General features: G+C 63.6%; 3 protein-coding genes across 18 annotated transcripts in view; 2 read left to right on the top strand and 1 right to left on the bottom strand.

Moving 5' to 3' along the window:
* Positions 1-9,032, top strand: part of LOC111145642 (ADAM metallopeptidase with thrombospondin type 1 motif 13) — a 28,864-nt gene extending 19,832 nt beyond the window's left edge. For 4 of the 10 annotated variants that reach the window (XM_022500695.1, XM_022500698.1, XM_022500694.1 and 1 more), the window contains 11 exons: positions 705-879; positions 1,394-1,514; positions 2,249-2,378; positions 2,510-2,689; positions 3,374-3,556; positions 4,492-4,696; positions 5,323-5,632; positions 6,168-6,314; positions 6,606-6,782; positions 7,844-8,019; positions 8,587-9,032. In XM_022500695.1, the coding sequence (XP_022356403.1) occupies positions 705-879; positions 1,394-1,514; positions 2,249-2,378; positions 2,510-2,689; positions 3,374-3,556; positions 4,492-4,696; positions 5,323-5,632; positions 6,168-6,314; positions 6,606-6,782; positions 7,844-8,019; positions 8,587-8,772 (1,990 nt within the window). In that variant the 3' untranslated portion in view covers positions 8,773-9,032. Of the gene's footprint in view, positions 1-704; positions 880-1,393; positions 1,515-2,248; positions 2,379-2,509; positions 2,690-3,373; positions 3,557-4,491; positions 4,697-5,322; positions 5,633-6,167; positions 6,315-6,564; positions 6,783-7,843; positions 8,020-8,586 lie in introns of those variants that run through there. The other 6 variants (XM_022500700.1, XM_022500697.1, XM_022500699.1 and 3 more) reach the window with 5 other exon arrangements.
* Positions 9,033-9,426: 394 nt separating this feature from the next.
* LOC111145630 (calcium channel flower domain containing 1) lies at positions 9,427-19,599 on the top strand. 6 transcript variants are annotated; one of them, XM_022500665.1, is made up of 5 exons: positions 9,427-9,607; positions 12,617-12,689; positions 14,148-14,273; positions 16,806-16,913; positions 17,356-19,599. In XM_022500665.1, exons 1-5 carry the CDS (start codon positions 9,487-9,489, stop codon positions 17,444-17,446), a joined length of 519 nt encoding a protein of 172 aa, XP_022356373.1. In that variant the 5' UTR covers positions 9,427-9,486; the 3' UTR covers positions 17,447-19,599. The 6 variants fall into 6 exon arrangements, with proteins under 6 accessions (XP_022356373.1, XP_022356370.1, XP_022356376.1 ...); XM_022500662.1 differs by having other exon boundaries at positions 9,464-9,607; positions 16,806-17,421; XM_022500668.1 differs by lacking the exon at positions 14,148-14,273 and having other exon boundaries at positions 9,487-9,607.
* A 71-nt stretch (positions 19,600-19,670) lies between these two features.
* Positions 19,671-27,241, bottom strand: LOC111145629 (solute carrier family 2 member 6). Of its 2 annotated transcripts, XM_022500660.1 has the most exons (10): positions 27,080-27,241; positions 26,418-26,580; positions 25,227-25,433; positions 24,523-24,622; positions 23,783-23,994; positions 23,237-23,389; positions 22,488-22,596; positions 21,915-22,100; positions 21,593-21,738; positions 19,671-20,746 (listed from the first exon to the last, which is right to left on the bottom strand). In XM_022500660.1, the coding sequence occupies exons 1-10, from the start codon at positions 27,169-27,171 to the stop codon at positions 20,591-20,593; spliced, it is 1,524 nt and encodes a 507-aa protein (XP_022356368.1). In that variant the 5' UTR covers positions 27,172-27,241; the 3' UTR covers positions 19,671-20,590. The 2 variants fall into 2 exon arrangements, with proteins under 2 accessions (XP_022356368.1, XP_022356369.1); XM_022500661.1 differs by lacking the exon at positions 21,915-22,100.
* Positions 27,242-27,703: the final 462 nt, after the last annotated feature.

Below are 27,703 nucleotides of genomic sequence, written 5' to 3'. Positions count from 1 at the left end.
ATTTCCCTCTCTGAATCCCCAGATCCTTGCTCACACATAAAGCCATAAGTGTCCCTTTGTTGTTACCATTGCCATCCCCATGGTGCCTCCTTTCCCTTCAGGATCTGAGCTGACAGTGGCTTCTTCTGAGTTGCTGCTAACTGGCTGGGGCACCAGGTCAAGTCCCTTCCCTCTCTGGGCCCCAGTTCTGTTACTGGTCCAGTGGGGAGGGGCCTGGCCTTGGTCACTGGTGGCGCACACATGGCTCGGGCTCCCTTGCCCCTCTCCCGTGCGTGGCGGACCTGGGAATCCTCACCCTTTCCCACAGAGGCCGCTCCTGCCTCAGCTCAGCTGGCAGCCGCCCCCTGTCAGGGCTGGCCTGGACTCGGAACGCGGTTGCCATCCCTCACCTGGGTGGCCTGATTCCGTTTCTCGGCACCTGCTCGGGTGCGAGGAGCGATGGTACTCTCGGGACAGAGGCCCACCTTCCTCTCTGGAAGGCACCGGGTCCAGGCCTGAGTCCCGGCCCCCAGGCTGCCAAGTGGAGGGCTGGCAGCCGCTTGTCCAGAGCTCCGGGGAGAGGCCTCGGGGTTTTGCTTCTTTGTGGGGCTCCTCCTTGAGTGCCGGGGTGCCGGGGTGCGGGTTCACTGCCTTTCCCCGCCCCAGGAGCCCGGCTATACCTGCAGCCCGATGAAAGGCAGGGCCTGCTTCTGTTCTGTCCTCAGGCAGGAGGGCTCAGACGCGCGCTCGCCAGCCTGTGGAGCAGACTCGGCTTTGTGGAATAGGACGTGTGTGTGCAGGGCAGAGGGCCTGGCCACCGTGGGTCCCTGCCCCACAGACGAGAAGCTGCGTGCCCAGGAGCCCTGTGTGGCCACAACATGTTCTCCAGAACCAAGCGATGTGAGTATCCTGGGCACAAGGGTACCCCTGGGCTATTGGGGGCTTATCGGACAGGAGAACAGGGAGCACCGGGTACCCTTGGCCTCCTGGCCAGAGCACAAGGACTGTCCTTCTGCAACGTGGCTGTGTACAGGACCTGCCTCGCTCAAAGGATGAGCCTAGGGAGAAAGCTCCGGGCCTTGTCCCCCCTCCAGCTGGCAAGCTGGGCTTGGGCCCCAGACCCAAGCGTCCCATTAGGATGTGGCTGGTCTGGCTCCCGAGCTCCAGCCTCAGCCCTGCCCTGCGGATGACCGCCGCGCTGGTACAGAGGTCAAGGTGGCCAGTGGGGTGGGGGCGTCCTCAGGCAGCCGGAAGCAAGTGTTCCCAGAAAGGAGCAGTGGGAGGGGCCACCTTTGGGGTTGTGCTGACCACACCCCCTCTCCTGAAGAGATTGGGGTGGGTGGGGTGGGGGATCAGGGATCCAGAGGGGGAGACCGAGACCGAGACCCAGCAGTCTGTTGCTTGTCCCCCACAGCCAGACCCCCGGTCTCTGGAGGAGGAGGCCACATCCCCACCGGGCGGCGCTGGGGTGGGGGCTCACGCCGCACACATGTGGACTCCCCTGGTGGGGCCATGCTCTGCCTCCTGCGGTCGAGGTGAGGCCCACAGGGCTCCTTCACTAACTCCTACCTGCCTACCTTTTGCATAGTTCTAAAATGCATTTGAACCGGCTCAAGTTCAAATCCAGACTAGGTCAGAGAATCCAGACTAGGTCAGAACATGACGTCATATACAAATAGGTTGGGGCAAGTCTTCATCGCTTGGGTGAAAGGCAGGAGACACAATAAAACTCGGCGGTATTGGCTCCCACACGTATTTCTAGAAAGTCAGCGAGTAAAGGGCCCCAGACAGCTCTGAGCTTCCTGGCCGCCGTGTCAGAGCAGCAAGGTTTTAAGATACGATGTGTTCTTGCACTACAGGCCTCGGCACTTGCCCAGGGAAACCGTCCGTGTTCAGAATCAAGTCCAGGGATTCTTTTGAGGCTAGCCCTAAAGCAGAGATTCGCTGAACCGGACCCTGATACCATCGTAGTCATAAACACAATACAGGATGGTTAGAGCAGTTCTCACCGAGTGACAAGAAGCAGAGCCGCCGCTGGAGGGCCTGCCATGGGCCAGGCCCTTTGTACCCCACTTCAAAGTCCGTATAAATATCCCTGTAAGTGAGGCACCATCAGGTGAAAAATCTGAGGCTCAGAGAGGTTAAGTCACTTGTCCAAGGTCACCCAGCTGGCGAGTCGGATCTTCTGGAGCTCTCCAGAGAGCGGGACACCCGTAGTTCTTGTCGAACCCTCCTCTTGGGGCTTGGGGTCTCTGCTTCCTCCCCACAGGCCTGAGGGAGCTGCGTTTCGTGTGCATGGACTCTGTCCTGGGGACCCCTGTTCAGGAAGAGCTCTGTGACCTGGGAAGCAAGCCTGGGAGTCGGCGGGAAGCCTGTCGGGCTGCCCCTTGCCCGGCTTGGTGAGGGGGGGGTGGAGACTATGTGGTGGGGGTTGGGGGTGGGGGGGAGGCAGCAGCCCCAGTCCCTGAGGGAGGGAGGCGTGTCGCCCCGGGGTGTCGCCTCCGACAGAGCGCTGGCCTTCCTGCTGCAGGTGGGAGACCCGAGCCTCGGCACCGTGCCCAGTGACCTGTGGACGGGGCTGGGTGCCACTGGCTATTCGGTGCGTGAGGCTGGACCAAGGCCACCCTGTCCCCCTGCCTCCCTCCGAGTGCTGGCGGGTGCCCAGGCCCCGCCCCGTGCAGGACTGCAGCCGGAAGCCCTGCCCTGCCAGGTGGGCCCCTTCCCAAGGAGACAGGTGGTCCCAGGCACGCGTCCTCGGAGCGGGCCTCAGCCCCTCCCTGTAAGCTGCTCAGTGCCCTCCCCTACAGGACCCTGCACTGGTGTCCTGGAAGGCTGTGGTGGGCTTCAGGCATGTGGGACGCTGTGAGCACGCGTGGCTGATGGCTCGTCATCCCTTGCTCTTCCCCGAGCGCCTGCCACGCCCGGGGGCTGTTCTGATGGTAGGGACACAGCAGTGAGCGGGACAGAAAGGTACCCCGGCCCTCCTGGAGCAGAAGCCAGGGGCAGTGGGGAGATGGAAGAGTGAGCAGACAGACCGGGAGACACAGTTTGCCGTTGGCATTGGCGTGATGTGGCAAACACAGCGGGAAAGAAGATCGGGAGTGCCGGCCAGCCTGTGGGGGGCCGGCATTCCTATTAGAGACACAGCCAGCTTCGCAGTCCCCCTGGGGTGCTCTGTCTCTCCCCTGTCTGCCCTTTGAACACATCAGTTTGCCCTCAGCGTTCTGTCTGGGAAGTGGGCCTTTCGGAATGTTCTCTGTCCACTGTGCCCAGCCTCTTGGTGGAGACGCAAGGGTGCCCCTCAGAGAAAGGACGTCTCTAGGCCCTTCCCAGTCTGGGGAAACGAGGGACGGCCCCGTTCCCCTGGGTTCCCCCCAACTCCGGTGTGTTTCAGGTGGAGGTATAAGCTGGCGGCGTGCGGCGTGAGCTGTGGAGGAGGGTTTGCGCAGAGGCTGCTGTACTGTGCGCGGGCCCACGGGGAGGATGAGGACGAGGAGGTCCTGCCGGATACCCAGTGCCAGGGGCTGCCTCGCCCGGAGCAGCGGGAGGCCTGCAGCCCAGAGCCCTGCCCGGCCAGGTCAGCAGCCCAAGGGTGTCGAGGAAGCAGCTTGACGTTCCAGAGTGTGCAGACCCCAGGCCAGTCACCGTGGGGCTCATGGGCTGGCTCCAGCCCGGGAGATGGTCCTCAGGGAGCAGGATTCCCTGGCAGGCCGCCCTAGGAGTCAGAGGCGACATTCCAACGAAATGCAGACGGGGCTGCAGGTTCTCAGCAGGGCTTGCTTGGGGGGGCGCTGGAGAGGTCTCCGGGAGGAGGAAGGGTGCGGAGCCCGAGGGTGGTCCCCCCACCAGCCCGAGGGTGGTCCCAGCTGGGGAACAGGACCTAACAGCTGAAGCCAGCGAGGTCCCGAGGTGGGGTTGGAGCCTGCGGGGGGGCCCATTTCTCCACCAGGGGTGACTCTGCCTCCCACAGGACATGTGGCAGTGTCTGGAGACATTTTCAATGTCACGGCTAGGGAAGGGGGATGCTAGTGGCCTCCGGTGAGCGGGTGGAGGCCAGGTGCGCAGTTGAACATCCCACACAGCCCAGATGCCCCCACGACAGGACCGCTGGCCCCCGAGGTCAGTGGTGCCCAGGTGGAGAAGCACGTGTGCTCTGAAGGGCGGGTAGGGGTCTCGGTCTGGTTCAGTCCATCTCCCTAGCGTCTAGAACAGCGCCAGGCCCGCCGAAGGCATGGTTGCGAGGTGGCATCCCAGAGCCAGGAGGCGGCCTGGTGGCACGGTGGGGGCCTCAGCCTCTAGCACGGGTTCCCGGGGTTCGGTCCCGGCTCTGAAAGACCTCAGCCGCTACCGTTTGTTGACCAGTTAGAAATGAACACCGGCAGGGCTGACCCGGGCAGAGACTGGTTTTCCTCCTCCTGGGGCATCTTCTCCCCCATCCCTTTACTTGGAGAATGGAGGAGCGGTGAGCCCTCCCTGGCTCAGGGCCGCGCTCTGGGCCTTGGTCTCTTGCAGGTGGAAAATCATGTCCCTTGGCCCGTGCTCAGCCAGCTGTGGCCTCGGCACTGCCACACGCTCTGTGGCCTGTGTGCAGCTCAGCCACGGCCAGGATGTGGAGGTGGAGGGGGCAGCCTGCGCGGCTCAGGTGCGGCCTCAGGCCAGCATCCCTTGTGTCATCACCAACTGTACCTACCGATGGCATGTCAGCTCCTGGACACAGGTAAGCGCTGGGGCTGCGGCTGGGGAGTACGTCCGCCCAGGGTCCTGACTCATGGGGACCCTGGGGGCTTTGACTCATTGTGATCCCCTGAAAGGAGGGAGAGAGTAGGGTGGGAGGAGGTGGCCGGGTGCCTAGAGATGGGAGACATAGCAGGGCCTCGAGACCTGAGGGGCAGGTCCGGACCGAGGTCTGGAGACACCAGGAGATGAAGGGGAAGGTGACTCCGTCCCACACCTTTATCTTTCTGGGGCCATCCTGTGCCCAAGCACCTCACAAAGTACGAGAGAGACTAAGGAAAATACGGTTAGGTCTCCCGCTGGAGGCCCTCACTCATGGTGTGGAGCGGGAGAAGGGGCCAAGCAGACAGCCACCCCCGGCATCAATCAGAGGACTGTGGGCATCTGGGTCGCACAGAGACGGGACCTCAGATGAGGGCAGTGCAGGGCAGGAGGGCAGGGTGGGGGCCGGCTGCTGAGCCTCAGTCTCGCCTTCTGTGGAATGGAGACATGGGCTCGCCTCCTGGGCTATGCAAAGATTAGATCAGATCACACGTGGCCAGTGGCCACTGCTGTCCCTGACACCCTCTGGCGAGGTCCGCTGCAGCTCCCTCTCCTCTTTCCTGGCAGTGCTCTGTCTCCTGCGGAGATGGCACTCAGCACCGGCGTCACGCCTGCATTGGACCCCAGACCCAGGCGCCCATGCCGGCCGCCTTCTGCCAGCACTTGCCCAAGCCGGCCACTGTGCAGAGCTGCTGGGCCGGACCCTGCACCGGGCAGGGGACTCCCAGTCCGGCACCCCACCAGGAAGCCACGGCTGCAGACCTGGCCGTTGCTGGTGCTTCTCTGGAGTGGCCCCAGCCCCGGGCCCACCTCCTCTCCCCAGCTTCCTGGCTTCAGGGGCTCCTGCCTGGGCTCCAGGAAAGCCCAGCTGAGCCCAGTTATGTTCTTCAACCTTTCTGTCTGGGCGGCCGGCTGGCTGCAGGAGGGGTGGGCAGAGGCATCTGCACTGGGAGAGCTGGGGCCGGCTCCTCACGGCATCCCTGTGGGGTGATCGCTGGGAGGCGTGCAGACAGACCAAAGGCACGGGCTTGGGCGGTGGCGCTCAGGGCCGGCCCTCCTCTGCTACTTTGCTTCCACTAGCAGAGCTCAAGCTCACTTTCGTTATCATCAAGGGAAAGGAAACCTGAGGTTTCGTGGAGTCCGACCCAGGTCTATGGGACTCCAAGCCATACCCTGCTGTATTCACCGCTTCCCTCTCACCAGGGCATCCGGAAGCGGCTCGGGCCCCGGATGGAGACACCGGGACCCATGCAGCTTCCTCCCCTGCCCGAAGCCTGCTTCTGGCGGGGCCCAGGAGGATGCCAGCCCACCACCTGCCAGGCTCCTCCCCAGCACGGAACCCCCCCCCCGCCCTGCTGGGGGTGTCCGCCGCCCGGAAGTCCTGTTCACCCGTGCTCCTGCCCTCTTTCCAGGCGCCTGCGGCCAGCAGCACCTTGAGCCCACAGGAACCATTGACATGCGAGGCCCAGGGCAGACTGACTGTGCCGTGGCCATTGGGCGGCCGCTGGGTGAGGTGGTGACCCTTCAGGTCCTGGAGAGCTCCCTCAGCTGCAGGGCTGGTAGGTCTCGGGCCATGTGCACAGCTTCTGCCCAGCATCAGGCCGCTGTGCGCTGGGGAGCACAACTCCCGGCTACCCCTGTCCCGGCACGATGTGCCACAGGCAACCCCACCTGGAATCCTCATGGCCATCGTGGACGGGCGCAGGCTGGTCCTGTTGCACAGATGGGGAAACTGAGGTTGTGTCTGGGGACTTGGAGTCACGTAGCCGGGACATGGGAGGGACCCGATCGTGGCTCCATCTACCCCAGGCCCCCGTGCTGCTGATGCTCACCGCACGGCCCCTTCCTAGGGGACATGCTGCTGCTTTGGGACAGGTTCACATGGAGGAAGATGTGCGGGAAGCTGTCTGGCTCGACCTTCAGCTCCAAAACGAACACGCTGGTGGTGAGGCAGCGCCGCACACAGCCTGAAGGTGGGGTTGTGCTGCGGTACGGGAGCCGGCCTGCCTCCGGAACCCCCCACAGAGGTACGGGGCGCCAGAGCCTTCCCCCCATCTCTGCAGGGCAGCCGGGTGGGCAGACAGGGCACCCATGGAGATGGAGGATCCCCCACTGGCTCCCTGACCCCAGGATGAGGTCCTGGCACGTGGACATGTGTGCCGTGTCCCTTGCTCCCTGGGGCCTTGCAGCGACAGGGGTGGACGTGGACCCTGACATCCTCACCCTGTCGCTCAGGCCACCACCATGGACCCCCAACCTGGCCCTGATGTCCTTCAAGACCTTTAGAGTCCTCTGTGCGCAGCTTTCCCTCCCCCCTGAGCCCTGTTCTGGTGCACCATGCTCTTGGCTCAGCCCCTGCAGAACTCTGTGTGCACGCCTGCTTATACGTGTGTGTGTGCACACACAACTTCACGGAGGGGATGGCATCCCACGGCCCCCCTGGTGTCCTCCCTGCTGTCCCACGGCCCTCTGGAGGCCCCTGGGGACTTGCTGTCCCCCAACAGCCCAGGCTGACTGAATGTGGCTTCCCTAGCCAATTCCAGAGGTTTCTGGGATCCCCCTGGCTTTGCCTCTACAGAGACGTGATGCTGTCCCCGATCTCTCGGTGCCCTCACTGAGAGCACAGGCTGGCCGCCCCTTCTCACTGCTCTCCACTACCTGGTCTTTTGCACGTGGGCTTTTGCTCCCTGGGGGCCAGGGGGTACAGGCAGGCGGGGCTCCCGTGGGCTCCTAATAATGGCAGTGGCCTTTGTGACAGGTTCAATGTTAAGCACTTTTGCACGCGTGACTTGAGTCCTAAAAACCACTCTCCTGGCACCTGCCCTTGTTAGCTTCACTCTACAGAGGGGGATCTGGAGCTCAGAGCACTGAAAGCCTTCGCCTAGGGTCACACAACAGAGTGTGGTGGAGGTGGGGTTCAGTGGCGGCTTCTGTGTGGGAGACCTGATCTTGAGAACACCACCATATTGCCCCCCTTCACTGCTCCCCAGCTGTAAGCTACCCTGGCCTCCGGCATTGGTGGTCTTTCTGGGGGCTCCTAGGACCCGAGATGGTCCCCACCCGCCCATCCACCTGCTCTTTTCTGCAGACTGTGACGTGCAGCGCTTTGGACCCTCGGGTGAAATCGTGAGCCCCTCGAAGAGTCCTGATGGGAGTAACTCGGGGGGCTGCCGCATCTTCATTAACGTGGCCCCGCAGGCCCGGATTGCCATCCATGCCCTGACCACTGACGTGGGCTCGGGAACTGGAGCCAGCTACATCTCCGTAAGGCCACCAGGATGGGGACAGGAATGGGGCTGAATTTCGCTGACTCGAGATAGCTGTCCCTGGGGATGGGAACCGGGGGTGCTGTACTAGAGGACCCCCCGACTTTGCTCAAAAACCTGAAAATCATTAGTGAAAGAATAGGAGAGAAGAATTTCCTCCACTTACTCACCAACAAACGTTATTGAGCTCTGCGCAAGAGTGAAACACAGACCTTTTCTGACGTAGACTGTTAACCCAGGCCTGAAGCATAATTTTAGACCCTGTTACAACTTTTCCAGAAGAGGCCAGTCCCTCCCCGCACGCAGTTCATGTGTTCCGAGAGAACTGTCCTCTGCAAGGTGTCAGCTCCCCCAGTGCATGCAGCCTGGCTTCTGGAATCCAGCTCTAGCACCCTGGCTGTGTGTCCTTGGGGAAGTAGCACAACTTTTGAACCTCAGTTTCTGGGGTGGAGCAATAGTGTCTTCCTGATAGGGCTGTTGTGTGAAGATTAAATGTGACCCTGAGTGTATGATGCCGTGTAGGAATGTGAGCTAGTTATCATTGTGGCTGGCCCTTTCCCCTCAGATCCGGGACACCCACAGCCTGAAGACGATGACATTCCGTGGGCAGCGGGCACTCTACTGGGAGTCAGAGGGAAGCCAGGCTGAGATGGAGTTTAGCCAGGGCTTCCTGGAGGCGCATGCCAGCCTGCGGGGCTGGTACTGGACCCTCCAATCTAGGGTGCAGGAGCCTGGCCGGGCCGCGCTCTAGCTTCCTCTCCAAGGACATTTCTCCAGGGACCTGTGGGCGCAGTGGGATGCCTCCTCCATGTCCTGGAAGAGACAGGAAGGAGGCTGACATTTATGAGCACCTGTTCGGTGCCCGGCGAACCGGAGGGTTGACTCTGGTCTCTGAGTGCTTTCCAGTTTGGATCCCTCCGATCTTAAGTATCTCCTTCAGGGCCTTGGGAAGCAGGGACTGGACTCCCTGAAAAGGCCTCTCTGTACCAATAAACGGAATGTGCAGTCCGAGAAGCGCTTACTTCATACCCTGTCCCATCCAGCTTGAAAACCCACCCTACGGCGTTGCCGAGATTCCTGGCGGCGGTCGGGTCCAGACCCATTCTTGACCTGAGCAAGTCCCATGCCACCCCTAGAGGTCTTTTCTGCTGCCCAGGGAGGACGACAAGGGACTGTGTGGACTCAAGAATGGGCCCGACCCTGGCGCACCTGTTAATTCTCTGCGAAGTCCCGCCCGGTGCTAGTCCCGCCGGGAGGATCTGACCGCGGAGAGTGCGGGGGCCACCGCGCCCCGCCCCCTATGCTAATGAGCGCGAGCCCCTGGGGCTCCCCTCGCCCCCGCCCTGCGAGCACCGCCCCCTATGCTAATGAGCGGCCGCCTCTCCCACAAGGCAGCGCGCCGGGCCGACGCGGCCGGCTCCGGAGCCCTTTGTGAGGGCGGCGGACGACGCCAGACGGCGGCACCATGAGCGGCTCGGGCGGGGCGGCGGCGGCGGCCGTCAGCTCCGCGCCGCCGGCGCAGGACGAGGGCATGACGTGGTGGTACCGCTGGCTGTGTCGCCTGTCGGGGGTGCTGGGGGCCGTCTGTGAGTACCCGGCCCGGGGGAGGGGCCGGGAGGGGCCGGCCCCGCCGCCCACCGCGCATGCGTGTCCGGCCCCGCCCCTCTGGCGCGCCTCCGCGGGGGGCGGGCTGGGTGGGCGTGGGGGGAGGCTCTGCGGGCGCGCGCGGGGAAGGACGCCGGGCGGTTGCTATGGTTACCGGCCGGGCAACCCGCGGCCGGGCGGCTCCGGGGAGGTTTCGGGAGCGAAAGTGCGCTCCCGCGGCCGAGTCGCCGCCCCCCCGCCGCGTCGCAGCGCGAGGACCCGCGGCCTCTGCCCCGGGGGGCGGCTCGCGGGGCGCCGGCCCAGCCCGGCCCGGACGCAGCCTCACCTGTTGACTTGGGCGTGGGTGTGGGTGGGGGCGGCCGCGGTCTTCCCCTTCGGGCGAGGGTTGTTGATACGTGGGGCGGATGGTGCCAGGGGACAAGCGGTCCCCGAGGGAGGCCCGGCACTGAGCCGAGGGGACGCGGCCTCTCCTCTGGTGCTCCCTGTCCATCCGGAGGCCGGCGCGTGCCTCCCGCGTCCCCCCAGCGCCATCCCCGGCGCACGCCCCGACAGGCGAACAGGAAGGCAGACTGCTACAGAAGTGAAATAAAGATCCTGCGGCGGGTCTTCGAGCGCGGATGCGCGTCCAGTGTTTGAACGTCGGCTCTCCTCTCCCCTGCCTGCGGCCCTCGCTTTGGGGATTGCTGGAGGAGCGGGCACCTTCCCCGGGCTGGAACCAGTGCCCGCCTGGCACCGCGGGCTGGGGCAGGGCAGATCCTGATCGAGTCTGCCAGTAGGAACACCTTTCAGGGTCCCCTTCCAGCCCCACAGCCCTGCAGGGTGGGTGCATGCTTGAAGGAGGTTCAGGAGTGCCGGGGTGGGAGCGCACCGCCCCGGCAGGGCAGGCCCTCGTCCGGAGGCGTCCCCGTCACCGCTGGGGGAGCAAGCATGTTTCTGACTCGGGAGGAGGGACTGGTGGCTGGAGGTCAGGCCCTAGATTAGATGCTTGCACCCTGGTATCCCATGCAGTTCTGGGTCTCAGAGTGGAGTACTTGGGCTGTCCCCGGACTTCATGGTGTGGACTTCATGGTGTCGAGGCTACAGATTAAGCGCCAGGAGAAGCTAGTGGCTTTGAAATGTCAGTTTCACCTGAAGATGGGGGGCGGAGGGGGTCGTTATGCAAATACCAAACAGTCCGCCCCAGGGTACAACACAAAGCATGCAGGAGTTTTAGGGATGGGGGGCGCCTGGCCCACCCCGTGGGTGGCTGTGTGAGTCTTGATCTTGGGGTTGTGAGTTCAAGACCCACATTGGGCGTGGACGTTACTGAAAAATAAAATATTAAGAAAAAAAAAGGCTCAAGGATGAAACAGGAATTCTGGTTGGTCACTTCAGGGTAGGGTTGCCGTCCTGGCTGGTGGGAGCCTCAGAGGGGCATTTATGCAGGGTCCCCGACAGTCCTGTAGAGGCTGTAGGCTGGGAGGAAAGAGGATGGTACAGGATGCCTCCCGCACTTAGCCAACCCCAGGAGCATCTTCCAGCCTTGATTGTTATGGGGCTCCTGGCTGGAGCCTTTCTGTCCGGGTTGAAACCTGGTTCTCCCCCAAGGCTGGCTGTTGGTAGGACGGCAGGGGGAGGGTTGGAGCTGGAGGGGAACTGCTGGCTGCCGCAGGTGTAGACCGCTGTCACAGGAGCCCAGGCAGAGCCGAGAGCCGGGCAGAAGCAGTACTGTGTTGTGGGCACTCCCGTCCACGGCTCTGGTGGGGGGCCTTGCTGCCTGAAAGCCTATGTGCTATGTCCAAGGGGAATGTCTCCTTTTTAGAAGGCAGAACGCGCCTCTGTCCTTTCAGGAGACCTTGGGGACACACAGGGCAGCCCCTCTGCAGTTCGGGCTCATGGACACACAGGCAACCCCTCTGCAGGTCGGGCTCACGGACACACAGGGCAGCCCCTCTGCAGGTCGGGCTCACGGACACACAGGGCAGCCCCTCTGCAGGTCGGGCTCACGGACACACAGGGCAGCCCCTCTGCAGGTCAGACTCACTTCCTCTGGTATCCCCACCGCCCCCGCCTGCGTAGGGTCACAAGGGAAAACAACAGGAGAATTCCAGTCCCAGCCGGGATCAGGTACCCAACCCCGGGAGCTGGTTGTTAATTGCTGCTTCCGGGCCCAGCTCCAGCCCCACCCCAGCGAGGGCCTGGGCTAGATGCCTGGCTGGGAGCCAGGGCCCCGGAAGTGCCTAGCTGGCTCCGGGGAGTTCCGGGAGAAGCGGGCCCAGAGGCGGCTGCTGTGTCTGGTGTGTGCGGAGGCCGAGGCGGGTGTAGCACACCCTGCCCGTGGGTGTGGTCGGGAGCGCAGGGCCAGGCTCCACATTTGGGGCATCAGGACCTGGTGTTGCAGGGGTGGGTGGGCCGGGCTGTGGCCCATCCTGTGTGCAGGAGAGCAAACAGGCCTAAAACAGGGACGAGAACATCCTCGGCCGGTGTGTCGGTCACAGCACGCCGCACACACACACAGCACGCCGGGTCTCCCTGATCCCGATCTCTGCTCCAAGAGAGGCAGCCCTTGTCCCAGCCAAAATCCAAGCCACGTTTCCTGCGTCAGGCTTCTTGTGTGGCCGACCCAGCGGATGGTGGCGCCTGCCTGGTCGGAGCCCTCCAGACTCTGGTCTCTTCGTCCGTCCTCTGTACCTTGTGGTGGGTGTGGGTACGACTGGGGTTCAGAGGCCCCCCCAGCCGTGGACAGGACAGAGGGTGAGGTGCCCTCCAAGCCAGCCAGCTGCACCCTTGCTGTGCGGCCTGGTGCCAGCTGCTTCGGCTCTCTGAGCCACAGCCTCACCAGACGCCCAGCGGTTCCATTGGTCTCACTTGTCTCAGATGGCAGAGGGCAGACTTGGAGGTGCTCTCGGGGGAGGCAAGCGTGGGGTGTCAGAAGGAGTCTGCTGGGGGTCCTTCCCGGCAGGCTCTGTCCCTTCCTCCCTGCTGATTCCTGCTCCTGTCTCGCTTCCAAGCTTGCGCCATCTCTGGCCTCTTCAACTGCGTCACCATCCGCCCTCTGAACATTGCGGCCGGCGTGTGGATGATGTGAGTGGCCGGTGGGGCTGGGGGCATGTGGGTTCTGGCCGCTGTGCAGGCCTTCACCTCCTCCATACCCTGCCACGTTCTGTTTTCCTGATTCTCTGTAGGGCCAGGCCAGGGGCACACCCACCCAGGCACCTACTGGGTTTAGGACTGGGGTCACCAATGTGTTCTGAGTGTTCACTGAGCCAGACTGTGCCGGCTCCATGTCTACTCCCCTGGGCCTGGCCTCTGGGAGCTCTGGGGGTCCTCAGGGCTGGTCTAGTTGGAAGCTTGGCATCCAGTGGGTTTGGAGCCTGGTGCTGGGATCAGGAGCCCCAGTACAGGGTGGGCAAGCCACGGCCAGGGCAGGATTAGAGCGCGCGCGGAATCAGGCGGTCAGAGCGTCCTGGATGAATTCTCTGCCCACCTCCTGCCAGGGTAGCTCCATCCCGGGGGAGGGGAAGGCAGGGGTGACATGGCCAGTGCAGCTTTGGCCACATCTAAGCCACCCAGTGCATGTGAAAGGTGGCTGTGCCCCAAGTGTGGCCTGTGCCCAGGTGAAACCTGGCGGGGAGGGGCACGGAGGTGGACAGGTTGGGGCCCTGCCCTCAGAGAACTCAGGGCGGGGCGGAGGCTGGCTGGGGTGGGACCCAGAGACGCATGGGGGACGTGGGGGTCAGGGCGCTGGCCCGAGGCTTCAGTGGGCAGAGTCCAGAGGTCGGCTGGCCTGGCTGGGGAAGGGCTGGGTGGACGGGGCTGGAGGGGAGGCTGGGGAGGAGCCGGGCAGGGGGCAGGGCTGGTGTGGGGTGTGCAGAGTCCCCGCTCTGGGCTCCTCTTGGGGCACCCGCAGCTGGAGTTTCTGTCGAAGGTAGGTAATGAGGGCCCGGTGTCTGTGACTGTGCCCCCGTCACAGGGAACTCGAAGACCGGAGCAGACACCTCAGTCTGTCCCCACGGGTTAGCCATCCCGGCCTGAGCACAGGATGGCGGGGGCAGGGGGAGAGAACCCTGCCCCGCAGGGCTTGCCAGGCTTCCTCTGCCCTGGGCGGGCTTGCCGACGCTCAGCGCTCAGTGACTGTGGCCTGACTGACTCACTCCTCGCCGTCCTTGGCGGACAAGCTGCTGCTGGGGACAGCTTTCTCCGTGCTGACGGCCGTGTGGGGACAGTGGTGACGACGCTAGAAGCCGAGTGGCGGCTGGCTCTCTGCCCAGGGCTAAGCGTGGAGGGGCTCGCTGTATGCTTATGGAGGCGCTTGACACGGGGGGTCTCATCTCCTTCAAGGACAGAGGGTGAAGGGAAGACCGGACCCTGCCTCCAGAGTGCTGGCTTCGGTGAGGGGGGCTGGTGTGCGAGCGTTGGCTCAGCAGAGGCCCCGAGAGGGGGATGTGGGGGGCACGGGAAGGGTGGCATTCCGGGGCTGGGTATCGGGGACCCCCGTCCCCTCAGGCCTGTCAGCCTGCCCCCCCTTTCCCTGCCCTCCAGCATGAACGCCTTCATCCTGCTGCTCTGCGAGGCGCCCTTCTGCTGCCAGTTCGTCGAGTTCGCGAACACGGTGGCCGAGAAGGTGGACCGGCTGCGCTCCTGGCAGAAGGCTGTCTTCTACTGCGGGTGAGGGGCCCCGGGGAGGGCCGGACCGGGCCAACGCGGACCTTGAACCTAACAGGGACCCTGACACGGTTTCCCAAAACTCAAGGACCTGAAGGGCAGGCGATGGCTGGTGTCCCGTGCGGTGGGGGGTACCGTGGGTGAGGAGGAGGCTGGGAGAGCGTCGTGCAGAGCCCTCTGGTCATGGCCCGTGTGAAGTGCGACCCAGGGAGGCGGGAGCGGGCCCACCACCGCGGTGCAGACGTGGGAGGCGGGTGCCCTGTGGCGCGGCCTGCTGTGTCTGGGAAGCGAGCGGTGCCTGGGATGTTGGCCCATCGTTTGGGAGTTGTTAACTAGATTCTGGTAGGTTCACAGGATGCGTTTGTGGGCAGCCCATCGGGTGCCCTGATGGGAGAGCGGGTCGCAGAACAGAAACGGTCACCTTCCCACACGCTTTCCTTGGACTTTCCACCTTCTAACACCAGATTCTGTATGCAGCCCTGTCCACCTGAGTCATGAGGCTGAACTAATTTCAGGGTGTGCCTGCCACACAGAAGCCTCTAGAACAGTGCAGGCCCACGGGAGGCCCTCAGCAGCTTCTGGGGGCAACACCAGTAGTTACTTGGATTTAGGTTATCTTTGAAAGAAGAGCAGAGATGTTTATTCTAGAGGTTTCTTCCCTTTGTGAAAGCCAGTGGTGTTTTGTTTTTTTTTTTTTTTTTAATCTTTTAAAAGATTTTATTTACTCACTTGACGGAGAGAGAGAGAGAACGTAGAAGCAGGGGCGGCAGGAGAGGGAGAAGCAGGCTCCCCCCCGAGCACAGAGCCTGACTCGGTGCTCGATCCCAGGACCCTGGGATCATGAAGGCAGAGGCCTGACTGAGTACCAGACACGCATTCCTTCGTGCTAGAGCCCTTCCCACCGGGTCTCCACCACAGAGGAACGCGGGGTCTCAGTGCTGTCTGCCATCATGTCCTTTGCCTCGGTCTTTATTTTTAAGAGAAATATTAAAAAAATACGAACAGCAACCTCTGTTCGTTACAAATGACTTGGAACATATTGGAGCCCCCTGCTTGGAACCCTTCGGTAAGCTTCCGTCTGCTCCTCTGCAGGCGGCTTCTAAACCTGTTTCTGCCGTGGTTGTAACCGTTCTAAGTAAATCTGTGTCCTCAGGATCACCACGAAGACCTTATGACGTTACTTCTAACGATGGGAGTGCTTACCGCACTGTGCACATCACGCTTTTCTTAATTGGTAAACTGGGGTCCAAATCAGATCAATCGTGGCAGCCAGCAACGCGCCAAAACCCTTCCCGTGACGCTCTTCTCGGGATGTGTTCGCAGCGCGCTTACTAGGTCAGAGGTCACAGTCACCGGAGAGGCCTCAGTACGGGACCACCTTGCTTCCCGAAGAGGTGATCAGAGTTTCTGTCCCTCCGGCCTCCCGGGGCGGGGCACCATTTTACATTTGTGTCCGTGGTCGGGGAGGTGAGATGTTTTTTCAGACGTTTTTGCTGACTGCGTTTTCTTTTTTGGAAATGGTCTAGTTTACTTTTTTACCTATTGGCATCCAAACGCTCTACTTAGAAAGTTCTACCTTTCCCGGAGGGAAGGTTTCCGGGTGCTTTGTTACACTCCTCGCAGATATTTTTCCAGCTTGTTTGCCTTTGTCTTGGCGGAAGATTGTCCCCCATGGTCTTTTCGTGTGTGTGTCGTTTCTCCTTTTCTTCTGTTACTTCGGGGTTTTATGACCACGGCAAAACCTCACCATCACTTATCCCTCCTGAAAGCGTCAAGTGGAATTCAGCGGGCGGCCCAGTCTTACCTTCTCTGTGTACAGGGTGCCCCTGGGCAGGGGAGGCCTCTGGGCACAGCCTGGCCCAGGGAAGCCCAGGACAGAAAGCTGGCCCTCCAGGCACAGTGTCTTCCTGGCCTGGCTAAGCTTGGCCGCCGCCCTGGTTCGGGAGTCCCAGCCAGCACCTAGACTCAGCCCCGTGGCTGCCGCAGCCAGAGCGCACACCAGACGGAGGTCTGGACCAGACGGAGCTGGGGCTGCCCCCACTGGGAACCAGGAAACCCCATGCCTTGTGCACTTGCAGCTTTGGGTTCTGTCCTGGGGTATGTGGCTGTTTTACCGCAGTACAGCGAGCTGCCGTGTGTTCGGTGCTGACGCTGTTCCGGGCATCATGTCCTTAACATGGGAGGAGTTCAGGAACTTGCCGAGTGGGAAGCCGCTAGGGGCTGGACTGACCTGAGATTTTCTGGTCGGCCTGTTTTCTGGACAGGGAGAGGGACTCTCCCAGGGCTGTTTCGCCCTTTGTGTACCACAGACCCTTTGAACGATCTGACGAAGGCTTTACGTCCTCTCCCCAGAAAGTACACAGGATTCCGCAGACAAGTGCACGTGTGTCTTAAGGGCTTTCCGAAGCCTGGCCGTGAACTAGTGTCGGGACTGATTTCCAGGGACCCTTCCCAGCCCTGGTGTCCGGGAAGGGGTCTGGAAGCGGTGAGGCAGCCACAGGGCAGGAGCACCTCCTTGACCCGTCTCTCTCGTAGGATGGCCATCGTTCCCATCGTCATCAGCCTGACCCTGACCACGCTGCTGGGCAACGCCATCGCGTTTGCCACTGGAGTGCTGTACGGACTCTCCGCTCTGGGCAAAAAGTGCGTGCGCCTCTCCCGGCCCCCGGGAGGAATCTTGACATCCTGCCTCCGGAAGGCTCTCAGGGAGGATGGTCCGAGTGGGGCCCCTGTTATCCCTTTGCGGAAACTGAGGCACAGAGGTTGTCAGCGACACTTGTCAGCGTACCCAGGGTGTTCAGCTCTAGGAAATGAGAGTGGGAGGGTTCATGGGCTTCCGGTGGCCTGGCTGTGCCTCGCCTCAGCCGACAGCGGGGATGGCAGGTCTGTGGCTTGGGAGAACCTGTGTCACTCTTAGAGGGGACGTGCCTGCCCTCCTAGCAGCAGGGTCTCTGGGGAAAGCAGAGCCCAGTAGCGTGTCCCTGCAGGTCGTGCCTTGGTCACAGGCTAGGGATCTGGTGGTGGCAGGGAGGGCTGTGTGCCTGGTGTCATTCCCCTCTGTGATGCTGACTCGTTCTCTCCCCAGGGGCGATGCGATCTCCTATGCCAGGATCCAGCAGCAGAAGCAGCAGGTGGACGAGGAGAAGCTCACGGACACCCTGGAGGGGGAGCTGTAATGTGAGCTCCCTGCTCGCCCCTCTGGTTCAGTGCAGACATGTCCTGCAGGGATGAGGCCTGGAGCATTGACCCTGAAGGACAGCCTAGAAGAGGAGCCTTTGGCTCCCACCAGCCCCCCTACACCTGTCCCTACACCTGGAGTCCTCTTCTGTCTTCTCCTTCCTCTAGCTTGGTGTCTCCCGGCCCTGGGCCTCGGCCCGCAGCAGGAAGACTGGCGGTGACAGCGGGCAGCCTCGACGGTGACCCAGGCCGTAGGGCTGGAGGCAGGGCGGGGCCTGCCTGGTCCCACTCCTCGCAGCTGGCCCGGCTCAGCTGGAAACAGGCTGCCGTGTGCATTTCCGGACTGCCACCGCCAGCGGAGTCCCCGGGACCTGCTGAAGGCTTGGGCGGGGCTTCCCCCACAGATGCTGGGCCTGTGCCGAGCGGGGAGGCATGTCACCCTGGGCCCGGGCATTGGGCAGAGTGAGCCTCCACTTGGCTCTCCAGGCAAGAAAGTATCTTGTAGGCTGAGCCGCCTGGGCCCCCTCTGTCTACCTGTCATCGGGACAGCGGTGCCCTGTGGCCCATGGTCTCCTCCTACCACTGCCCAGGCTCCGCCCCGCCTCTCTGGTCTCAGTGGGAGCCCACAGCACTCCTGAGATGCTTCCTGAGTATCCAGAACAGCCATGTTGGCAGTGGCTGGACAGCTAGGGACTGCTCCCTCCCCCAGTTCCCTAGAAGCTTGCACAAGCCATTCCAGCATACTTCTGGGTCCTGGCCGGGACCTCCAGGTTCTCCCTCCAACCCGCAAGGCCCTGGTGCTGAGGAATCGGGGAGGGCAGGCTCTTCTTTGTCCCGTGGGCCTATTTGTCCATCTTTCTGGTGTGGTCCTGCCACGTTAGCCGTGGCCCAACTGAGTTAGTAGGGCTAAGCTCAACCCATCAATATTGCTGCTGGCCTACCCCCTAACCCTGCCTTTGGGGAGTTTCTTGCCTTTGAGAGCTGGGCAGAGGCCGGAGTTGCCTCCACCACCATGAGCTGTGCCCAGGCCACCTGGGAGCAAGGCCTGTGTGGATGGTGCGAGGAGGCGGCCCTGCCTGGGCTGTGCGCCATCCCCCCTGGCCTCCCTCCATGCCAGCATTCCTGTGTCCCCTGCGTGTGTCCACCTCAGCCCATGGATGGCTCCGCTCAAGGGACCAGCCCCCAGCTGCTAGGCCTGTCCGATGGGGCCTGGCCAAGCCTGCGCGGCACTGGGCACAGATGGGTTGGTGTGGAAAAGGTCTAGCTCTGCTCTTCCTTCTCCCAGGACCCTGGCTGTGCCAGCTCCCAGCCCTGAGCTCAGCCCCAGCCTTGCTTTGTTGAAAGCAGCCCTAGGGCTGTGTCCAAATCCTTGCTTCCCGGAGAGAGCTCCCCTCTGGCGGGGGGTGCTCGTCAGTGTTGGACAGCGGGAGGGACACGTCACAGGGCTTCTGCTCAGCAGCGGCCCCCAGCAGCCTTCCAGAGAGCCCACCAGGCTGAGCCCCAGGGCACGGCAGCGGCCGGCCTGGTGGGACACGTGCCTTCAGGGGTCCCCTGGGACCACCTTTCTCAAGCAAGGGCTGGGTTCAAAGGGCTATGGGTTCTATACTCCAGGCGGGTGGGGGTGTCGCGTGCGTGTGTTCTGTGTGTGCTACAAGACCTGTCTACCTCCCGAGAGGAGCAAGGGCCCTGCCGGCCCCTCTTGGCTCATTCTTACCGAGGCAGTGGGATGGGGGGGCCACTTCTGCCCAGCCCTCCTGACCCCGCTGCAGGGGCCTTGCGGGCAGGGGCTTCCTTCTGCAGGGGAGAGGCTGGCTGTGTCCAGGAAGGCTGCACCTCTACCCCACTTCCACCCCATCAGGTCGGGTGGGCTCTAGAGGCAGGCGCAGACCCTCCAGCCCGAGTCATTGGCCAGGCTGGACCCGTCATGTGCCCGGGGTTCCCAGCGAGCCCGGCAAAGCAGTCCCGGAGCAGTGACCCCGTCCCTCAGTGTGGGGTGCCACCTTGCAAGGAACATCCATCCGGGTGGCAGAAGGGGCCAGGCCGCCTGGTTCTGTTCCCACCTCCACGGGTCTGGACTCTGTCATCTCGGGGTCCTTGTTTTCTCGCAGTGTGTAGCTTGCGTTTTGAGCAATAAAGCTTGGTGTAGTCCGTACCCTCGCTCGTGCGATCCGCCTGTTCCTTCTCCCCCCAGGGCCGTAAGCAAGCAGTCTGGGACCGCAGGCCCTCGGAGTAACTGCCGTTTTATTGACCTTCTGTGTGGCTGGCCCTGTTCCACTCTTGTTCACAGCCTCTCCGCCGAGGAACATGGCTTGCCCAGGTCACACAGCTGGGGAGGGCTGGAGCCTGTGGGACAGAGCCGTCCTGCGGCCCGCAGAGGGGGCCTTGCTTGGGCCGGTAGTCCCTGGCAACTGTGGCTGAGGGTTTGGGACTAGCGGAACCTGGCTGCTGAGTGGGCCCCCCCATCTGCAGGAGACCCCATCCTGTGACTCCCAAGGCCAAGAGTCTGACTGACTGTGACGAAAACAGGGTGGACACAGTTTGCGGATGGGAGCCCTTAAGCCCTGTTTCCAGAGATTGGGTAGGGGCAGGAGGAAGTGTCTGTGCTGGGTCTTGGGCCCTGGCCTGTGGGAGTCCAGAATGTTCCCTGTAGCACCCACAAGCTTTTAGAACTGCAGATCTCTCTTCCTTGCCAGCATCAAGTTGCTCCATGATGACTAAGCAGATCAGAATAAAACAGTGATGTCCCTGTGTGGAGCCCTCCACTGTCTCCTGGCCCATGTCTCTGTCCTCATTACAGCCCTCCGTGGCCGCATCCTCTGCAGTAAGGAGCCCGGCCCCATGTCACCCAGCAGGGCCTTGTCCCGGTCCTTGGGCTGTGGGCTGCCCTGTAGCCCGTGGCCGCCTCCCCTGCCAGCGGGTCTTGACCGAGGGGCGTGCTGGCGGCCGGCTGCTGGAGCTGGGGCCCAGGCCGGACAGGGGAGCTGCGGCCCGGAGCCAGAACATGCACGGCGGGGGCCTGCCGCGCTTCCATCTGGGCCTCCTGTGCTGCGTCCGATGGCTGATGGCTGCTGCCTCCCCAGCTTGGTGTGCAGGCTCATGGTCAGCGCAGACGCCCACGTCTCCACCGTGGCAGGGCCCCTGAACTAGTGCAGGAAGGACCTCCTCCCGGTGCGGAAGAAGGACTCAATCTGCTCCAGAGACCGGCCCTTGGTCTCAGGCACGCAGCAGCCTGTGAACACCAGGCTGGCCACGCAGACGGTGGCAAAGAAGAAGAAAGGCACGTGCAGGCCAAAGGCGTTCTGGGGGCACAGAGGGGACGCCTGGTCACACGGGGGTTCCCGGGGCCCTCCTAGTGTTAGCCAGCCTTGGGGGGCCTTCCCCTTATTCCCCTACTCAGGGCCCTTGCGGGGCTCCTCACTGCCTCCCGTTCAGACGCAAATGCTTTAGCGTGGCCCGCCCTGCCCGGAGCTCTGGCCTCAGCCTGGGCTCAGGCACCCACCTCCCTCCCACCTGCAGGAGGCCTGGCCCCCCAGCCTGGCGGGGAGCCAAGTGCCTGCGTTTCCGCAGCCACCACACACGTCCTCCTGCCCGGCCCCAAGCCCACCAGCACCTCTCCGTGGGCGCAGTGCACACTCCATGGACTCCCCAGCCCTGCCCTGTCCTGCGGGCTACACCAGGGGAGGCCCCCGGCCCCAGCCGCCCCCGTCAGATTATCCCTTCCGAGCGCTGGGCGTGACATTCTGGTTGGCTTCAGGGCCTTCAGAGACGAGAAGGGAGTTGAGGGAAATTGGAAGGGGAGGTGAACCATGAGAGACTATGGACTCTGAAAAACAACCTGAGGGTTTGAAGGGGTGGGGGTGGGAGGTTGGGGGAACCAGGTGGTGGGTATTGGAGAGGGCACGGATTGCATGGAGCACTGGGTGTGGTACAAAAACAATGAATTCTGTTATGCTGAAAATAAATAAAAACAAAAACAAAAACAAAAAACCCAGCAGTACGGAGGATGTGGGTCGGCCAGCAGGGACCCTGCCAGGAGACCCAAACTGGCCCCCAGACATAAGGCCCTCTGGGCTCCCTCATCCCGTCTGGGAGGACCCGCGGGACACTCAGAGGACTTGGCCAGGAAGCCCGACCCCGGTACTCACCACCACCAGCAGGAAGGACTTGGTGAGGGCGAAGGCGGTGAGCCAGCTGACGAGGACGCAGAGCCCTGAGGCCACGCCGCGGGCTTGTAGCGGCAGGATCTCCGACATGAGGAGCCAGGTGATGGGCCCCCAGCCCATGGCGTATCCTGCCCACAGAGGACCAGGGGCCTGTGCTGCCTCCGCGGAGCTGCCGAGACCGGGTCCCGCCCCAGCGCCCCGCCCATGCCCCAGCAGGCCCCTCCCACTGGAGCACCAGCACCCCACCCCCCACCCCCGGCTGGCTATCCCGGGCCCTGGACCCGCAGAGTCGCTGGGTACCTACCGGTGATGAACAGCATGGTGGCCACCAGGGGCACGAGGGTGAGGTAGCTAGACGGGGTGGCCAATGGCTGCTCTGTGCCCCCCAAGGGCACGCTCTCGAGGCCCACGGTGCTGTTGGGAGTCAGAGGCTTTGGACCGAAGTGAACGTACAGCCCGAGCGTCAGGTTGGCCGCAAACATGATGGTGGCTGTGGACAGACAGGTGGCCCTCGGGGGGGCCAGGACCCTCTGAGCCGGGTGCTTCCTCTGCACAGCCCCTCAGCACTGTGCGCCCTGGGTGGGCCAGTTCTCATCCAGGCCGCCACCATGGCCTTGACCAGATGCTTCCCATAGAGCAGTGAGCTCCGCCTGCACGTCCAAGCTCACGTCATACCCGCTGTTTGCTCCCCCGAGCCCTGCAGACCTTCCTGGGGTGGCTGGTGTGTGCCGGGCCCCGTGCTGGGCACTGGCGGAGGCAGGACCCACAGGGCAGGTGTGACAACCCCACACCCCCACCCTGGAGCTCCCAGACACGGTGCCCTCTGCCTGGGCCAGCCAACGACCAGGAGCTGCGGGAGGAGGACGCGGGAGCTCACCCGAGACAAACAGCAGAACCTTGCGGCCAGCTAGGTCCATGGTAAGGGCGGCGATCAGCACGGAGAAGAGCCTCACGGCCCCCACAATGGCCGCATCGTCCTTTGGGGGCTGCAGGGAGGAAGCCACCGGCGCTGAGGGGCTCCAGCCTGCTGCTCCCATCCCACCTATCCCCCAACAAGGGGCCGCGCAGGGCACTCAGGTCCCAGGCCAAGGCCGCAGCTCCTGTGGAGCACTGAGCTGCTGAGCACACACCACGCGCCAGGCACTTCCTCTGGTCACCCAGCCTGGGCTGCAGGGCTCCTTGGCCAGGACCCAGCTGCCATGCCCACCACTGAGGCTGGGGCCTGCATGGAATCCCAGCGCCACAATGACTGTGGGACTGCACTGTCGCTGATCTCTCAATCTCCTCTCCCTCGGAGCCCAGGACCGGCAGAGGCAGGCACACCCCGTTATCTCCCTTCTACAGAGGCGGAAGCTGAGGTCTAGAGGGAAGGGACTTCCCTTGGCGAGTGGCAGATGCTCTGAAGCTGGGGTCCATGACCCCCCAGAGCTCAGCACTTCTAGACAACAGGTACCTTTGGAAGCCCAGGTATTTTAAGGCATGTGAGTTGACCTCCAAACGTTATTCTGAGAATGGGGGTGGGGCACAAACCCGGCCAGGAGACCCTGGCGGGCTCGGCACAGTGTGTGCACCCCTGACCCGCAGCAGTAGGGGACGGCCTCCTGGGTGCTGGGGCTGGGCTCTCACCAGCAGGACAGCGGTGCTTTCGAAGATGGGCTGCAGGTAGACCAGGATGGGAGTGATACCCATCAGCTGTTGCAGGAAGCGCATGAGCAAGGCGATGAGGACGGGTCGGTACATGTGGGGGCTCCGGGCCTCGGCCCATGACATGTGGGTGCTCTAGAAACAGGAAGCTGTCACTGGGCTGGGGGTGCTGGGCAAGCCCCTCCAGCAGGCACCACCCTGCCTTGTGCTGGGTGGGAGACTCCCTCCTCCCTTTCCCCAGGAAAGACTCTGTGCCCAGAGGTAGTCCAGGCCACGCACAGGCTGGGGGACCACCGCCCGAACCCCAGACTCTTGGATGAGCGGGTGGGACAAGGCAGACTTGTGCGTGCCAGGATCTCTGCATGCCCAGGCATCAGCAGCAGGGATCACGGGCTCTGGGTCAGGAACCACAATCTCTCCCCTCCCCCCAGTGCTTGGAGGGGGCGCTTCGCTTATCCCTGTTCCCTGGGAAGAAGCAGCCGAGGCTCCGAGAGGCCTTGGGACTGGCCGAGGCCCACCCTCCCACACCTGTCTGCGGACGTTGTCCTGGATCTGCTCGAACTCCCAGCGGATGTCCGTGTCGGTCCCGCGGAGCCAGGCCAGCGCCCGCAGCGCCTCCGCGTCCCTGCCCCGTGAGAGCAGGAAGCGAGGGGATTCGGGCATGAAGCTGAGCAGCAGGACCATGACGAGCACTGGCCCTTCTCCCGCCACGGCCAGCCAGCGCCACGGCAGCAGGAGGCCTGGGGATGAGGACAGGGTGAGGAGATGCGGTCCAGGCCGGACAGACTCCCCTCCTGCCGAGGCCTCCGAGCAACCCCTTCTGTTCTCAAGGGCTAGCCCCGGGGCCGCCTCCCACAGGAAGCTTACCTTGGCCCCAGGCCTTTGTGATCCAGACCAGGAGGGGCCCCAGGAATTGCTTGGCCCCGAGCACAGGGCCCAGCACATAGAAGGCGGTCCTTGGAGGGTCTCAAGGGCCATGGCAGGGTGATGGAGGGGCAGCCTTAGCAAGCAAGGCCCCAAGTTTCTATCCTAAACCCCACCCCATCTCAAACAGATGGGCTCTGATCTCTTTTCTATATGGACCCCCCCTCCCCGGTGCCCAGAGAGAGGCTGGGCATTGCCTGGAGGGACACAGCATGGGGGTGGCTAAGCCAGTATCCCATCCCCCGGCACGGGGCTTGGTTTGGGGTGTGTTCACTGCCTGTCCAACCCGGTCACCCCCCGCCCGCACACAGGAGGTGCTCAGTGCTCTTTTGGATGATACTTGCCAAGGGCGTAGAGGGACAGAGATCCGAACACTGCCATGAGCTGGGGTGTGGCCCCCAGAGCCCCACGAACACCTGGGGTAGCGATCTCAGACACGTACACCTGCAAGACACGTGGGCCCACCCCGCGCCTTTGGTGAGATCAGGCTCCCAGGCTTGGCTAGGATGGGAGAGGTGGCCCTGGTGAACCTTGGGAAGTGACAAGTGGGGTCTTCTGGTGGGACTCTTGTCCTGACGGTGACTCATGCCATTTCCCTAATGGTCCAGTGGGCGAAAGCTCACCTCTGAAACAGGTAGCTGGTGATGGGGATGTGGGAGGCCCACGGGCCCCCAGACTCAGTGCCTCCCGGGCGTCCCTGGCCCTCTGCCGGCCTGGCCCCTGACAGGGTGTGTGTGCAGCTGTGGGAGGTGTCCTAGGGAGGGAGAGACTTCCCTTTCCCCAGTTGCTCAACACAGATTTTCTTCAGTTGAGCAATGTGCCTGAGTATCGGGAAATGGAGTAGGAACTTGAAGGGGTCCAGCGTGAGGTCGGCTGGGGATGTGGGGACAGATTAGCTGTCCTGCTACAGGGAAGCTGAGGTTTCCTGGCAAACAAATCCCCACTGCCCAGGGGGGTCGGGGGTGGGGGGTGGCCGGGAGACTGCATCGCCGTGCTCGGCACAGTGCTGAGGCAGTGAGAGGACAGGGGTGGGCAGTCCTGGCCTTACCGGGATGCAAGCAGCTGTGAGCCCCCCAGCAAAGCCTGTCAGCGTCCTCCCCAGCAGCAGCATCCAGAAGCCGTGGGCACCTGCCATGAGCGCGTAGCCGGCTGCCGATGGCACAGCTGAGAACATGATGCTGAGCTTCCGGCCCAGGAGGTCGTTGAGGACCATGGCGCTGAGGCCTCCAGCCGCTGCACCCAAGGTGAATACGGACTGTAGGAAAGGGGAGCAAGGCAGACACGTGTGGGCATCCAACACTCCAACCCCCCATCGGAGCCTAGGGGCAGCTGCTTTTCCAGGCTGATCATGAGGTAGTAAGCCTCCTGTCCCCAGAGGTGTGCAAACATCATGTGCACAGCCATTTGTTAGCAATGCCACCGTGGGGAGTCCTGTTCTGGGGAGTATGTGGGGCCACTTGTCCACAGTGGTTCAGCTCAGCCGAACGTTTAAATGTCTAATATTATTATGGCAGATGGAAGAATTCTGTGACCTGAAGCTCCCGGCATTTTCAGATTTGGGGGTTCTTGGATTCTTTGTACAGTGTAGTGAGTAGGATCCAGCCACTGACTTGGGCACGTTGCTCAGCCTCCCCAAGCCTCAGTTTCTTTATGGGGACACCAGGAAGAGCCCCCTCATAGGGCTGGCCCTGGAGTCAACCCACTCTCACGGACGGTGCCCAGCAGCACACTCCTGGCACACGCCGAGCGCTCAGCACACACTAGGTATCATCGTGGCTGCTCTGTTGGGATTGTAAATCGGAAGCTACGGAGATGGTCCTTCCAGCATCCCGGACTCTCAGGGCCCCTGCTCGTCCCTCCCACGTGCCCACACTCAGTCCTGGGGGCCTCCTTGCCCCAGCCAGTGCCTCTTCCCATTGGCATCTGATGCCCCTGCCTCCCATCATCCAGAGAGGTACCTGCTCTGCTGTGGCAGCCCGGCAGGGCTGTGGCTGTGGGGGGTCTGGGGCAGGGGAAGACCTGGTAGGCCATCTCTTCGCTGTCTCCTTCCCACCCTTCTTAGCGACTACTTCCTCCTCCTGTTTCAGAGCAATCTTCTGCCCTCGCTCACCCACTGCCCCTCCCACAACCTGGCGAGGATGGGGGAGGGGGAAGGCCAGGGCCCTACAAGGGGACCCGAGCTTAGTGGGTCCCCACTCACCCCGCCCTGCCCGTCTCCAGCTCCGAGCATGGCTCTTACCCCAAACCAAGATGCCTGGGTTTTGGTCAGGATCAGGTCCGGGTCCGAGGAGTGCTCCAGGGCCGGGATGACAGGGGACGTGTAGACCAGGGCGTACCCGAAGCTGAAATTGCCCAGCACCGCGGCAAAGGTGGCCAGGAACACCCTCCTGTTCTGTGGGGCCCTGGTGGGTGGGGGCGGGCAGAGCGATGAGGTCTCGGAGTTCCTCCTCCCCCCGCGGCCGAAAGGCTACGTACGGGGTCCTGGGCCCAGGGGCTGCCGGCTCAGCCCCGGACGGCCGCACGACCCCGGCTCGGCCGAGGGCTCCTGGAGCGTGAGCGTCCGCTCGCTGGGAGAATCCCCAGGGAGGCCCCCGTGGACCCCCGCCCCGAGGCCGAGACGCGGGCGAAGGAGCGCCGCTCTCCCGCGAGGACCTCGCCCCCGCAGCCCCCGCAGCGCGCCGTGACCTTAGGCAAGCGCGCCCCTTGCCCTCTCGGGCCTTCCCTCCCCCTCTGCGCCGGTCGGGGCTGGGCCTGCGCCGGGCGGCGAGCGGCTCCGTACACAGGACTAGGGTGTCCGGGGCGGGGGGCAGACGGGCCCTCGCGGGACAGCGGCGGAAGGTCAGAGGAGGCCCCGGGCGGAAGCCGGCCCCCGCCCGCAGCCCCCTGCCCCGCGCCTCTCACCCGCCCCGCGTCCTCTCCCCCGGCGACGGGGACGACTTCTCGGGGAAGGTGTCATAGTCCGGGCCCTCGGCCCCCAGCAGCGGCTCCTGCATGGCCGCCCCCGCTCGCAGGGTCCGTGGGCAGCTCGGCCCGGGAGACGCTCGGTCCGCTCGCAGGGTCCGTGGGCAGCTCGGCCCGGGAGACGCTCGGGGCAGCCGCGGCTCGGAGCATCCGGCTGGGGCTGGAGCTCCGCCCCTCGGCCGCGATTGGCTGCGAGGCGGCCCTGCGGCGCCGGCGCCGACCAATGGGGCCGCCGCGAGCCGTGCGGATGCTCGGATGCGGGCGCGGCGCAGGGGCGGGGGCGGCCGGCGTGCGGGGCTCGGCGGGGCTTTCCCGGGGCGCGGGCTGGGGGCGGGGCTCTGGCTAGGGTGCGGGGCTCGGCCCGGCTTTCCAGGGGCAAGGGCTGGGGCAGAGGGTGCGGGGCTTTCCTGGGGTGTGGGCCCGGGGCTGGGTGCGGGGCTCGGCGGGGCTTTCCCGGGACGCGGGCCCGGGGGCGGAGCGCGGACAGTCTTGCCCGGGGCACGGGCTGCTGGGAGGGGGACCGACAGGGTGCCTGCTCCGCGGGGCTTTATTGAGGCGCCGACC

The sequence above is a fragment of the Enhydra lutris genome, unplaced genomic scaffold, assembly GCF_002288905.1.
Source record: "Enhydra lutris kenyoni isolate GAN:26980312 unplaced genomic scaffold, ASM228890v2 scaffoldscaffold13, whole genome shotgun sequence".
In the NCBI taxonomy this organism is placed as follows: domain Eukaryota; kingdom Metazoa; phylum Chordata; class Mammalia; order Carnivora; family Mustelidae; genus Enhydra; species Enhydra lutris.
Note: the sequence above shows the minus strand (reverse complement) of the source record. Positions and strands in the feature narration are given on the sequence as shown.